The sequence below is a fragment of the Gymnogyps californianus genome, chromosome 8, assembly GCF_018139145.2.
Source record: "Gymnogyps californianus isolate 813 chromosome 8, ASM1813914v2, whole genome shotgun sequence".
Lineage (NCBI taxonomy): Eukaryota > Metazoa > Chordata > Aves > Accipitriformes > Cathartidae > Gymnogyps > Gymnogyps californianus.
Window position 1 is genome coordinate 3,745,798 of NC_059478.1, and position 14,607 is coordinate 3,760,404.

The window sequence follows — 14,607 nt, forward strand, 5'->3', positions numbered from 1 at the left end:
GGCTGATACTGGGATCAGTTTCTACTGGTCACTGGGAGGATTTCAGTTAGACCTGAAATACAGAGGTCCTTTCAGGCCAAGTCACAACTTCAGTGTCCTCTTCCTTTGTCTGGAATGGCTGTTGGTGTTTGCAGAGAGCTCCGGGTGTCTCAGAGAAATCACTGTCTCTCAAGTGCATGATACTGCTGCTACTGCTGCTTGTACTTGTGGTGAGGATGTTTAGCCCCATTTATTTTTGGAGAGTAGATCTGGTGGGTATTCTGTCTCCAGCAAAGTCCTGGCTGGCAGACCTGTCTGTAGCAGTGTCAGAGCTGAAAGGAGCTCCTGGGAAGGATATGGTTGTAATGGCCATCTGTGGTGTTCTTTGCCCTGCTGTGTTGAAAAGGGGAAAGTTTGGGGCCGTATAAGGGAAAAGGGACTGATGAAACCTCAGCAGCACCAATGAAATGCACTTCTGTTCAGAGCTTCATGAGTGGTTTGCTGGCTTGCTGAGGTGAATTAGTAGGGAAAAGTTGCTTGTGGGTCCTCTGAGTGATGTGCGGTTGGTGTTACCTGTTTCTGTTTGTAAAAGAGGCAAAGTTAACGTGAGAAGGAAGGGCTGTTCTTGGGGGACAGACGAGCAGAGAGAAAGTGAAGTGAAGAAGTATAGCTGCTTGTTGTTGGCAGTTGCCTCTGCAGAAGAGACAGGCTGAGACGACTGCCTTTCCCACCATTTCCACACCAGCACAGCAGCCATCAGCTGTTTGTAGCTTTCCTTTTAGCGATGTTTCTGATTTGAAGTTCTTGACAGCACTGAAAAAGATGGCATTGTCTTGGCAGACTAAGCAGGGCCTTTTAAAACTCAGCTACGAGAGGATGAGGGGCGTCAAATGAGAAAGGCGAATGATAGAGGAGAGGCAGCAAGAGCTGAAATTAGAGCCCTTGGGAGGCAGAGGTGAGATGTGAACTTGCAGGGCACCTTTGGGGCCCTGATTTTCAGAGTCAGGACGTCGGTATACTGGCTCCAGAGGAGAATTGAGGTTTAAGTCTGGATAGCAAAGCAGGCTCCTTCAAATCTACCTGCCCCACTTGTTCCCTCTGACAGCTCTCCCAGAAATGCAGCATCCAATGAGTGTGGTAACTGCATTGCATTAGCTCCAGCTGCTTAAGCAATATTTCAGGGATTCAAACCCATCATTTTTTCCTTCTATCCTAGAACACTTTAGCTTTTTCCAGGACTGACCCATGACATGAAAGGCTTTGCTTCAGCAGTCTGGCCCGTTGATCTGCTCAGATTGTTCGCTTGTGTCCTGGGCTGAGTTTTGTCACCCAGGATAAAAGGATGACATCCAAGTTCAGAAATGTGAAAAATGTATGGACTTTGAGGTAAACTTCTCTTTGGAGTAATTTCACTTACTTCCCTGAAGTCATAAATTATGTCGGCTTTTGTCCAGGCCAAGTACTGCACTTAACGCCTCGGACCAAACCATCCATTTTCAACAGTGAATTTACTGCTCTGTTTGTGATGCTCCAAAGAGACCGGCCCACTTCTGCTGAGAGGATGTGGCCTGTGGTGGGAGTAGTGACTCAGAACACAACCCGGTGCGGGTGTTTTATTGACAAAGTGGACTCTGTAGAGCCCCTTGCACTCGCAAGATAGCATTTAGCCAGCCAGATCTGCTGAGCTTCTCTCAGCCTGAGGCTTTGAAGACCTAGAGGCAGCCGGCAGGAAGGTCTGGTCACAGGGACGTGGGGGAAATTTAGGTTGCCTAAATATGGCTGTAGGTTTAGGGCATGGCTGTGAATCCTGGTCACTGCCTTACAAAGGCTAATGATAATACAAATAGCTATAGCTTTTCTGTCCCTTGTAGCAATCGTTTATTTTATTGTAAAAACAGAGCTGGAGAGTGAGTCCCCCTCCCCATTTTAAGGTAGCTTTACCATTCTAAAGTAGCTTTTATCCCAGAAGGAACAGAAATACTGGTGTGAATCTATGCAGATTAACTGTGTTTAAGCCAGCGGAAGATAAGAACGGAGATCAGTGAGCCAGATAAGATTAGTTGATTAGATCAGTGCCAAATCCATTAATGTCAGCAGGTAGTATTTTTTATTCTGCCATTTACCTAAATTGTAGCTGACAGCTGAATGTGTTTTGGCAAGTAGCGTAGTCAGCAATTTACTTGCAGAACTTAAAATGGTAGAAACACCAGGGTCATTAATGGAGACAATTCTGCTCTGCTAAAAATACCAAGGATTAGGGGGGACTAATACATGAAAGCATCAACACACCAGGTAGTGTCTGCTTTTCATTTATTTCCTAGAGGGAAGGGGGTGGTTGTGCTTGTTTCATTTAAAAAAAAAAAAAAGAAAGAAAGAAAAAGAAAGGCAGGTTTGTGGTTTTTTGGTTTGTTTGGTTTTTGGTTTTGTTTTTTTTTAAATCTGCTTGGCCAGTTGTATGGGTTCTAGCAGCTTTCAGATTGTGGTTAATTAATAAAGGACCTTACCAGAGCTCAATGAAAAACAACGGAAATACTTTCCCTTGGCTTCTCTGGATATAGTTTTTGAGTGTGTTGCCTGATGTGACATCAGGCCCGGTGCTGTTATAGCTGAGAGTGAGCAAACCCTTCGTCAGCCCAGAGGGTAGGGAACAGCGTTTTGCTGATCACACGTTGCTGGGACATTCCCAGTGAACAAGCTCAGCAGTGGGTGGGTCTGTCCCTTGCAAAGGCATCTGCTCCGAGGAGAGGCTTTGCATCTTCTCTTGTTTCACACCTTCAGATTCAGCTCCTTGAACAAGCAGTTGCAAAAGCTTTTGAGTAGAAGGATGTTACGTTATCACCTCTTTTTGAAAGCATCTTTTCTCCTTGCTGGTGTCTCTCTCTAGGATTTTCCTCTAATCTTCAGGGCAAAAGGTAAAAACTACTCCAGGTAAAAACTACTCCTGGAGAGGAAAGGACCATGTTTGGTGGTAGACTTGGCACTTCCAAGATGTTTATCATATATATTCCTCAAAGTGCTTTGCCAGCACAGGTGAAAATACATTGTCTTTATTTTCTAGCCAAAGCAAACAGAAGCAGGAAGATGCTTGACTGCAAAAACCCAGACTGAATCCCTTGCTAGGCTAGTAACAGATCCTGCAGCTATACTGATGCCTTGGGCCTTGCAACTTCATCTTGTGTGATCCCAGGGGAGCTGAACTGCCTGGGCCCACATTTGGCCAACCACGTGCTGTTGGGGATCAGACTTGGCTCCTCCGCCCGGAAGAGTCATTCCGGATTTATCGTGGTCTGACAGAGAATCCTTGCAAAGCTCAGACAAAAGCTTCCGTCACCCCTAGCCACGCTGGGTTTGTTTGAATTTTTCCCTCTCTAAGGCTGCCTGCTCCGATAGACCTGCACCCCTCTTTGCCCAGCGCGTGGGGCAGTGCCTCCTCTCCCCACAGAGGAGCCGGGTATCCGGTAGGACCGCTTCCCTTTCGCCTGAACCACTTCACCCCTCGCAGGTTTGTAACAAACACAGCCTTCCTGTGTTGCAAGGGGCAGTCCTGCCCGCTCATGAGTGGAAATGCCTCCACCCTGAGCTTTGAAACCTGTGTGTTTCCCCCACCTTTGAGCCCCATTTCCCCCTGCCCCGGTTTGGAGGCTGTTGCTGAGCCCTGGGTCTGTGCAGGGAGAGAGGCCCCGTGTCCCAGGATCGCTGCTGCTTCTCCTTCAGCACGGCTGCAGGCGGAAGCCCATTTGGCTCCTGTGCCAGCCGTTGCATCGCTTGAGCTGGCTTACTCGGAGGGGGAAAACCTGTTCCTGCTTTTGGCTCTGGGTCTGTGAAGGGATTGTCAGGCGAGGTGCCAGGTCTGAGCAGTGCAGGTGGGGTTTTGGGGGGGGGGGGATGTTCTGCGGTACTCCCCGGTTAGCCGCAGTAGTCCTGTTGTGTGTCTCAGGCACTGCTTTTGCTAAAGGCCAGTTCTGCCCTCTGCTGTAGGATGGTTTTCATAGCGTGCAGGCAAAGGCCAAAAAAGACCCCTTTGCTGGTCTTAGAGGAAGGGTTCCCAGGCTCTCCTAGGAGAAAACTGGTTGCAGTTAAAAATACCTGCTGTTAGGGAGCAAGTAGAAATTGGTTTCATAGGAGAGGCCACTTGCTGCCAGCCAAATAAAACAGAAAATGGCACTGTGATGTTTTTGAATTGTTTGCTTATGAAGCAGAACTTCTTGGGACTGAGGTCCTGGCATAAGTTTGGCTATGTAGCAACAGAGCAGCGAAATCCGCTGGTAAAAGACCTGAGTCTAATTTCTGTTTTTCTGTGATCCCCAGGAATACAGATGTTCATCTGCAACCGTGAACACTATGGTTTCCTTCCCATGCCCCTGAAATCGCACCAGACGCTGCAAGAAGAAACAGAGAACTTTGTGCACACACTAATCGAGGCTATGAGTAAGTTGCCGTGCCCTGCCATCATGGACCCCCACAAGTTAATGTTTGCAGAGCTCTCCTGCCAGCGGCCCAGGTCTCTTCCCCTTGGGAGTCTGCATCCTGATCTGACTGCTCTCACACTGTTTTGATACGCAGTTTTCCATTTTCCACCACTTTTCGACCTAGGGATGTAATCATTTCACGGTCAGGTCAAGCCCATTCACAAAACCCCTTAACTTCCCTATATTAAATGCAAAAATGCATCTTTAATGTGGAAAGGATGTTGCAGAACCTCATTTTTGTCCTGAGGTCTGTCTGGCACATGGCTGCTGGCTTCTGCTTTGCAACATGAATGCTTTCTGCTACACCCACTCCTGCACTGACTTCATGTGCCAGCTCCCTGGCGCTTTTTAGGCCCAGTGATGAAAACACATGCGGATACGTTATATCAACGCAGCTTGTACATGAAGGTGATGCTTGGGATCTCTCCTCTCTTTCAGTTGATCGTCCTCCCATTGAACCGTCTCAGTACGTCTCTGTTCCTCTGAAGAACCCTGACAAGATGGGATTTGATGAAGTAAGGAACCTATTTTGCTGCCCTTGTCTTGTCTTCTTATTTATCACTTAGAGGACCTGGGTTCTCCCTGTAGCTTAGCTTCCAGCCATTTCCCTTGGAGTATATTATCTTTTCACATAGTTAGCTCTTTCCCAATCACTCATCTTTTGGACTTAAACTTTTTGCAAGGAGAAAATAGCCATCCTTATTTGGGGAGAACTTCTGCCGAGCTCAGGGAAGCAGAAGGGAAAGGGCTCAGGGAGCGTTCTTTCCCTGTGGCGTTTGCTGTGGAGAAACGAGGCCAGTCAGGTCTGCGGGCACTTAGTACCTGCTACGAGACCCCCGATTAGAAGTGCAGGTTTGTGTGCAAGGGCAGCACCCAGCAAATCTTTGGGCTTCCTGTCTTGATGGTGTGGATGTTTTAATCCAGCCAGGAGGAGATGACAGAGGTGAGGCTGAAAAAGAGGTTATCTAACTCCCCAGTTCTTGTGCTGTTTCTTCTACATCTGACTCTGCAGAGCAGCTTGGCAGTCCTCCCATTCTGTGACAAAACCTGGTCTTTTGGGAAACCTCTCCTGCTTTCCAGTGAAAGAAGGGAACAATTTCTCTCACGTGAGAGAGACGCTGGAGAGCCCGGAGCAGCTGGGGGAGCCAGGCTCACAGCTGGGTTCTAGCCCAAGCTTGGTACGTCCAGGAGTGATGAAAATCATGCGTGCTCTCTCCTTACTGTGGCAGCTCTCCCCCTGCCCTGCTTGGTCACAGCGTTTTTCTGCTATGGCCTTAAGTAAAAGTGAACTAGAAAGATGGTTGCTGACACTGGTAGTGCCCCAAGACCCTGCAGAAATTCCTCTCCCGACTCTGCCTCACGTTGTGGAGAGAGCAGGCATTGAGGGGGAAAAGGCTGGAGAAGGATCTGCTGTGCTTTAATTAACCAGTGTCCGTGTTATTCACAGAGCCAGCGACCCCTGTGTATGCAGCTGCCAGGGTGGCAGTGGCACCGTGACCGAGGGAGTGGTGGTGATCAGGGGAGCCTTTGTTTTCTTGGCATATTCTGCTACATCTGTTTATATGACTCGTAAAGTCTGAACCTGATTTGGCGATGTGTGTTTGAGCGTCTGTGTTTAGGACACAGCTGGTGTAGGTTTTTTTCCATGTTGTCCTTTGTGGCTGCGCTTTATTTATCCAATTTATTATTTTTGCATTTGTACTGAGCTGGAATTTGACCCGCTTCTTACTGGGATGAGGTTTTTCTCCACAGGCTACAAGGCTGCACTTGTACTTGTCTGCCTGGGACTGAAAAATATCCCTGACCCTCTGCAGTTTACCTGCAAATGAGGGCTTCAGTCCTCTGCCCTCCACCAGCGAGTCTGTCTGCTCAAGGCTTGGACGGAGCCCTGCCCAGACATCTCTGTTCCCGGTCTTGGCTCTCTGCTAGGCTTTCTGCTCTGGCAGGGCTAGCAGCGGATTTTCAGTGCCTGAAGTAATTACAAAAATCCTCTCTTTACCGTGTCCTTGTACATGGATGGTGGCCCCGTTGATAATCCTAAATACAGGCAGTGGCAGCATTGTGGAGAAACATGTGGGTCAGTGTTCCTCTAGGACTGAGGCTGGAGATGGCCACGTTACTCTGTGTTTAACATAAATCAAAACATCCTATATCTTTGGAAATTATAGAATTGGCTGTAACTGGTCTCCTCTCACCTTTATTCATCCTCGAAGAGCAAGTTTCCCCTGTGAACATCCATAAAAAGTAGTTGTTAGACAGAGAACAAGCCTCTAAGCTTTCAACTCAAAACCAACTCCAATTTTTTGACAAATTCTAAGCAAAGTGGAATGAAAACACACCAGGTATTTTCATAAGATCTAATTTTCCAATGGAGCTGCTGGAGAAGAGTGGATCAGCACTCTCTTTTCTTCCTCACTCCCAAGCCGGGAGGCTGATGTCTTTCTCTTCTGCCCAGATTTTCATGATCAATCTGAAGCGTCGGAAAGACAGGCGGGATCGGATGCTGCGCACTCTCTATGAGCAGGAGATTGCAGTCAAGATAGTGGAGGCTGTGGATGGAAAGTGAGTTTTGGCTGGCGTTGCTGATGTTTGCGAAGAGTGGGTTGTGTATAGCTGCCTAATACCATCTCTTTGGATGCCCTGACCTCCTTTCTGGTAGGGAAGGGTGGGCTGAGGGGAGAGGTGAATACCACTTTTGTTTACCTAACAGTCTGTTTGGGGCAGTTTTGCTCTGTTTCTTTCTCCTTTTGCAATTAGTCAGTCTCCATGAGAGAACCAGGGCAGCGTGGTTCAGACTAAGATGAAAATCAGGTTAAAATCATGCTGATTTCTGCAAACTATAACGCTTGCACACAGTTAAAAGGAGTCAGCAGTGAAAGTGTTTGAGAGCAATTATCTCCTGGGAAGATTGTCCATCCCAGTGCTACAAAGCTGTCGTGCTGCGGTGTTAACCCTGACACAGCCCTTTCCAAGCTTACTCTGAGGTGTGTTAAGACCTTTTTGTAATGAGAAATCAAGGCAGAAAGTTTTGGTCTGGGAGTTGCAAAAAGGCCTCAGGGAGATAGGAACCCACGTGCCACTTGGTGGTCTTTGAGACTTGGGTACCCATCAAGACCTCTCAGAAAAATAATCTAAGCCAAGCACCTGACAAGTTGATGGTCCCACAAGAAGTCGTTGGCAGAGTTAAGGATATGATTTGTCAGCTTGATTTAGAAATGTAAATCAAGAAGTTAATTTTTCTTTGGGTTTTTGAGCGAAACTAGTGCAGGAGTTTCTCAACATACGGCTTTTCTCTGAACATCAGCAGCATTTCCCATGTTGCGTCTGTGTCTGACTTGAATTTTACTTTTTTTTCCAAAATGGTGATAGATATTCTCTCTTTCTCAGAGCACTGAACACGAGTCAGCTCAAAGCTCTCAGCATCGATATGCTCCCGGGTTACCGGGACCCATATTCCTCCAGGCCACTAACCAGAGGAGAGATCGGCTGCTTCCTTAGTCACTATTACATCTGGAAGGAGGTAAGGAGTTTGTGGGTGCCTCGGGGTTCCTGCAGGAAGGTGCTGTGGGCAGGCACGCTAGGAAGGCGCACTGCCAGTCGTAGGGCAGAGCATCAAATACAATGCAGGTTTCTGGAAGCGTAGGATGGAACTATTTTTCCTCGGTTTGTAGGGGATCACGCACGGGGTTTTTCTTGAAGGCAGCGTTCAGCTTTCTCATCTCCGCTTTCCATTTGCCGACAGCTCTAGAGTGATTTTTATCAGAATATTTTCATGACTGTTTTTGCAAACCATCCAATTAGCCTGCTTGGAGGAAATTTGCTTAGGAGAAAGGCAAGAAGGTTTTGAAGAACAAATGGTGTTAAAAAAACCTCCTGGTTTTTTCCCTTGTTCTGCATCTGGACTGAAGCAAGTTCCAGTGACTCTGCTGCTTGGCTTTTTTGAGTTGGCATATCATAAATATTCTTAACAGTAGGGACCTCTGTTACCTGAGCTAAGAGATCTTGTTTGGGTGATAAAAGCTGTAGCTTCCATCTGTCCCTGGTCACCTGGGGAGTGACACTAGAGAGGATCTGGGCTTTGCTGGTCAGAGATGCTGGAGTTACACAGCCCGACATCAACAGGAGGGATTACTTCAAGTAAGGTGTGGTGGAGGCAGGGAGAAAGATGTGGTACTAAAAGAAGGGTGGGCAATGGCAGTGGTTACCTGAATACAGACAGCCTTCTGCCTTCAGAGGTGGTAGTTGCAGCCCCTCTCAGCAGGGCCGGGCATTGATCCAAAGAAAGAGCCTACAGCCAGCAGGAGTGACTTCAGTACTGCGAAGTCAGGCGGTGCTTTTGGGCTTGAGACTTCGAAATCGCCAACAGTCGGATGATAACGCGGGAACCTACATGCAGGCTGCCTTTGCATGCGTGTTCTCGAAGTCGTCGGGCCAGACTTTGGATATGCTAGATTGTCCTCCTTGCCAGACTTCAGGAACGCTTTCTTCCAACAGAGAGGTTTTTCGGAACAGCAGCTTTGGCATCAAAGGCTGCTGTGCGTTCCTCTGAGGTGGTGGTTGCTGTGGTCATGCTAGACGGTAGCTCGTGGGTTCTAGGTGGTGCAACATCAGATGAAGGGTTTTTCTAGGTTGCAGATGCTCAGCCACAGAGTATTTTCAGGCCTGTTCTCACTGGCTCTTGCAGTCTCTCCCAGATGAGCTGTGAAGCTGGGAGTGGTTCTCCTGCCTCCCTACCTAAATGGTCTAGAAGGCAGTGCCAGGTCAGGATGACCCCCAGCAATTTCAGGGCCACAGTGATCACTTCTGAACCCTCTTCAGGTCGTAAACAGAGAACTGGAGAAGACGCTTGTTATTGAGGACGATGTGCGCTTTGAACACCAGTTTAAAAGGAGGCTCATGAAGCTGATGGATGACATTGAACGAGCCCAGCTAGACTGGGAGCTGATGTAAGTAACCGGCCCTCAGCCATCTGGGAACTCCTGGGCACGCAGGGGAGGTCAGCAGCACCTGCTGTGTCGTGAGAGAGATGCAGGTTAATGCTGGCGTGCAGGGGAAGGTGGCAGAGACTTCTCGGTGGCTCTTCCCATCAGGACAGATCTGCCTCCTGGGGCAGGCTGGTGCTGGAATGCCCACTGGGTACCAGTACTGCCCTTTGTGGGCGGTGTTGCTTGGTCTCAGCAGTGGCTGGAGGTGCTGCTGTGATAGAGGAACTGACACAGCTCAGTCCTGAGGCTTGGACCATGGCATCTTAGCTCCCTTATGAAGCCTTTCACAGCTATACCACCCACTGGGTTAAGACATGGATGTTGGGGAGTGGTGCAGGATAGAAATCTGTGAGCCTGGTCAGGGATTACTTCTTGGATTGACGCTTTGCCCTTCCCTGGTTGACATGAGCAGTCGCGTGGTCCTAATTGCTGCAGATTCGCTTTGGTTCCAATTTCCTTGGTCTTTTCACCCTTTAAGCTACATTGGCCGAAAAAGGATGCAGGTGCAGGAGCCTGAGAAAGCAGTTCCCAATGTCATGAACCTGGTGGAAGCTGATTACTCGTACTGGACCCTGGGGTACGCAATCTCTTTCCAAGGGGCTCAGAAACTCATCGGAGCTGAACCTTTCAGCAAGATGCTGCCTGTAGATGAATTTCTGCCAGTCATGTACAACAAGCACCCTGTGTAAGTAGGATGCCTTCGTTGCTCGGGTTGACGTGAGCTGGGTCTTGCTGAACGATCTTAAGCCAGATCATGTTGGTGCGTCTCCCTTCTGTAGCCTGGCTGGTGGGGGACAGGGCTACTCCTCGTGCTTTTCGGTTGTCTGCAGCAGAGCTCCTGACACGGGTCAAAGGAGGTGACAGACCTGCTGCAGAGGGGTTATTGTCCCTGGTTTTGAGACACTTGGCTATCTCTGGTAACGGAGGCTTTGGTCGTATAGGTTGTGTGTGGTTGTAAGGTACATGGTTCTGGCTGTAGAGGGTCAGACTCCACCCCAGCAACTGCCTCCACTCCCTGGGACCTGTTTGCTCCGTGGATTGGCTTGTATCTCACAGTTATAACCAGTGGCACTGATGAACGCCCACTCTGCTACTGATGATTTTTCTCTCCTGTTCAGAGCGAAGTACATGGAGTACTATGAGTCCAGAGACTTGAAAGCCTTTTCAGCAGAACCCCTGCTTGTTTACCCCACCCACTACACAGGGCAGCCAGGCTACCTCAGCGACACAGAGACCTCTACAATCTGGGACAACGAGACCGTGTCAACGGACTGGGACAGAACACACTCCTGGAAATCCCGGCAGCAGGGCAAGATCCATAGCGACGCCCAGAACAAGGATGCCCTGCCTTCCCAGTCATCTCTCAACGCGCCGTCCTCCAGGGATGAGCTATGACTGCCCGCTTCCCCTGGGACTCTGTTTGCAGCTGAACCTGCCTCACACTCTAGCTTTTCACCCTTGAAAGTTGTAGAGCAGCTCTTCAGGTGGTCTCCTTCCCGCTGCTTCGAATGGCAAAGCGCAGTGGTTGGACCTGACAACTAACCAAGCCGCTTAGGACTGGGTGGGAGATGAAGGAGGAAAAAGAACAAGTGTTCCAGACCGGCAGAAAAAAGGCAGAGGTCTGAACAAAAGCCCTCGCAAGCTTTTGTAAAAAAAAACAAAAAACAAACAAACCTTGAATGACGTCTTTCTACAGTTCCTAGTGTAGAACACTGTATTTATAAAGATTAATATATATAGAGGTGTACAAGTGTTAATACCTTTCTGGATAGCTGTAACTGGGCTGCTGTGTAACTGTTACTCCTTGTAGGTTTGTAGGCTTTTTATAACCCTGTTCACTGAGAGAAACTGCAGGCAAGCGTTTGGGTTATTTGGTTTTGTTTTTCAAAGGGATCCCTGTCAGAATCAAGATGGTTTCCAAAAATGTTCAGTGCACTGGAGCAGCGCTCCTCTGTCGTGTCTTCTCCCTCATCACACTTCACAGAAAACTATTGCTGGCTTCCCCTCTGCAAATTTCAAAACTTGCTAGATCCCATCTAAAGAGGCCTCTCAATCCAGAACTGATGTCTTGGTGTGTCTAAAATCTTGGAAGCTCGCAGAGAAAGTGGAGGTTGCTGGTTTTATTTGTCTCTGCGCTGCGTGAAGGGAACACAGGCGGAGTTAGTCCGTGTCATGTCCTGCTTCACCTCCTGCCTCAATTTATTCCTTCAGGAAAACAAAGCCTGACAACCTATTTGCAGGCCTGTTTAATTAGGCCATAAAACCAAGTGTAGGACTTCTAGGAACTTTACATTTTAAAAGTTTGGTTATGAACTGCTTGACACTTTCTTTATAAAAACAAAACAACCGACAGAAATGTTAGTGTTGTCAGCTGTTCTCGACAGCCTTGATAGAATTGCGCATTACAGGACGGAAAGGCAACTTGCCTTGATATTTTTTCATGTGAGGAGCAAACTTGTCTCTTTTTTTGGATGAGTTCCCATGTACTTGCTGTTGGCTAACATGTCAGCAGAGTATGGTGTTTGTGGTTTTTTGGTTTTTTTGGGTTTTTTTGTTTTTGTAAATGTTTCTCAGAGGCCAGGTGATCACGGACTGCACTGCTTAGGTTAGCTGGCACGGACCTCAAGCTGCAGGCTGCTGTTGCAGTGGGAGGATGCCTTCCTGGACTTGCAGTCTGGAGACTCACCTGCTGGCAGATCTGTGCAGTTGAGTATGTGTGGCTGGTTTGGTGGTGGTTTTGGTTTGGTTTTTTTTTTTTTTAATTTTTGTTTGTTTTTAATAATTACTGATCAATGTTGTGCTTTCTGCTAAAGAAGACGTGTTATTACTTGTCAGCCGGTCTGATAATACATAGAACCTGGTGCAAGATGAGCAACTGTGTGTATTCTTCATTGGGTGGGAGTAGCCCTGGCCGGGGAAGGCCAGCTCGAGAGTTTTTCAGCTGTGTCACTCTACCGTGGAGTCACTGGCCGTATAAATGTGCCTGTTCTGCAGCTACCGCCTGGAAGCCGTGTTCCTTCTGCTCTCCAGGCTGGAGCTGGTGCCCATGCCACATGGTGAGTATGGAGAGCAGGTCTGCCGCGGGCCACCACGCACAGCCTGGGTCGTTCCTCTCTGACAAGCCCTCTCGCTTCCTCCTCAGGTCTCGCCTTACGAGTGGCAAGTCTGACCCGTTTGAAGCACGATGGCAATCCCAGAGATGTTGGTAAGAAGCTTGGTGTGGCCTTCAGAAGCAGGACTTCTGTGAACTGGTGAGCACCCAGCATATTGTCAGGCGTCGCTGTGGATAGGAGTACCACGTTACGAAGTTGTTCCGTCACGTCGTGCTTCCCTTGGGATCGGGGCTGATCTTGCAGCGTAGCTGTTTCTCCAGGCCTTTGGTAATGCTGTTTGAGGGCTGGGCAGCTGCTGGAGCTGTGGTGGGAAGGGTGCACCAGAGGAGCAGGGCCCCAGCTTGGTGTAGCACCCGTGCGGGCTTCCAGTCCCGCTAACGTGCAAGTGCATCTGAGTCCAGCAGCACAGCAGGGACGAGCCAGCGCAGGGTGGGCGAGTCCCTTTGGCCTGGTGTCACTTCTCTGATCTGATATGGTGGCTGCCTCTCCACGTAAAGGCCCGTTGTGGTTATGCTGTGCTGATACGCATCGCCACTGCGTATCTCTTCCACCTTCGTGTGCTTTTTGTTCTGTGAAAGACTCATCTCTGTGTCTATGGGAGAGGCCTCTCCCCACCCATGGGAGTGATTTGCCTGTGTCAGCAAGAGCTCTGGTTTTTCCGACCCTTCCTCTTCTGACCTTTCATGATCCTATTGAAGCACTTTCTTCATGAACATCTTGGCCAAACATGACCATGGTGCTCCTCACTTCACGCTGGGGGCTGGAGAGGGAAGGGACTGATACCCTGGGGGCGAGTGTGCCGTCCCAGCTCCCGGAGCTGCTCGCTGTGCTCGGCTCCCTCCGGGCTGGTGGGTGGGGATGTGGTCGGTGGCACAGCCTCGCAGCTGCCCCTTGGGCCTCTTCCCTGGGGAGCATTGCTGTATTGGCCACGCAGGAAATAGAGAATGGATTTTTAAAAAAAAAAGAAAAGATATTTGAATCCCCTTGCTTTTTTAACCTTAATGTAGTTCATTCAAATGATAAAAAGGAAAAAAAGGTCTCTGCATCAGCTGCACAGCCTTTGTGTTGTGGCAGCTGGGCTACCCCGGCCTTAGAGCGAGTCCCGCAGAGGCGGTGAGGGCAGGGGCGGGAGGCTGGATGCGGCTGGCGCTGACCGACCGGTAAAGCTGCTGTGGGGACGTGTCAGCCCGGTCGCCTCGCGTGGGACGGAGCTGCCTGACGTGGCGTGCTCAGGAAATGATGCTGTCGGTGGAGCTGGTTTGGATGCTCGGGGAGGCTGAGTTTTATTTAACTTTGATTTCCTTAAGTAGGGCAGTAGTAGTTCATGAAAAACATCTTGAGAACAGGGCTGGGGTTTTTTGGGTTTTGTGTGTGTGTTTTTTCTTTTAGTTGACTCTCGAAGTGAGGGGTACAAGGGGTTTGATGGTGGTCTCAGGGGAGGAGGGAAACATTATTAAGAATAAAAATGTAATGAATTAAATGAATGAGTCCATTTCAGAGCAGACATGGCCTCAATCTAGCTGGTTGTTCTTTTACCTATATGCATGTGTATGTGTATATGTACACAATTTTCTATTTATTTACATATGCAAGACCTGGTGGATGGCCAGTGGTTCTACCTGCTATGACAAGTGGTGTTTTTCCCTGTCTGTGTTTTCAGTTCCCTGGCAGGTGTTGCCCAGGCTTTGCCCTACTCAGAATTAACTGTGTTTTGGAAAAGTAGGAGCCAGTTGAAACACTTCTCTGTTTTTTCTGATATTTTTCCACTTTCCACGTACTTATGGTTGGGTTTGGTTTTTTTTTTTTTTTGGACTCATCTAATGGGCTTCAAAACTGAGGACAAGTAGGAGCACCAGTTTGAGGCAGCCTTCTGGCTCTGGCCGAGACGGCCGTTTGCTGGGCACGTCCTGGGGTACGGTGCGGCTCGGGTGGGGAGGGGCATCCTGGGGTACGGTGCGGCTCAGGCAGGGACGGGGCATCCCCCCTGAGCCTCCTGCAGGTTCAGCACCCAGAGCCCAAAGGTGGAGGTGCCTTGTGCTCTGGTCATGCATCTTGAAAATG

The 14,607-nt window shown here is 48.9% G+C and overlaps 1 protein-coding gene across 1 annotated transcript in view; it reads left to right on the top strand.

The window, feature by feature from the left end:
* COLGALT2 (collagen beta(1-O)galactosyltransferase 2) overlaps positions 1-12,162 on the top strand; it is a 56,229-nt gene extending 44,067 nt beyond the window's left edge. Inside the window, exons 6-12 of the mRNA XM_050900767.1 lie at positions 4,288-4,407; positions 4,887-4,963; positions 6,904-7,010; positions 7,836-7,968; positions 9,267-9,394; positions 9,912-10,118; positions 10,552-12,162. Of these exons, the coding sequence (XP_050756724.1) occupies positions 4,288-4,407; positions 4,887-4,963; positions 6,904-7,010; positions 7,836-7,968; positions 9,267-9,394; positions 9,912-10,118; positions 10,552-10,828 (1,049 nt within the window). The 3' untranslated portion in view covers positions 10,829-12,162. The remainder of the gene's footprint in view (positions 1-4,287; positions 4,408-4,886; positions 4,964-6,903; positions 7,011-7,835; positions 7,969-9,266; positions 9,395-9,911; positions 10,119-10,551) is intronic.
* The last annotated feature ends 2,445 nt before the right edge of the window (positions 12,163-14,607 follow it).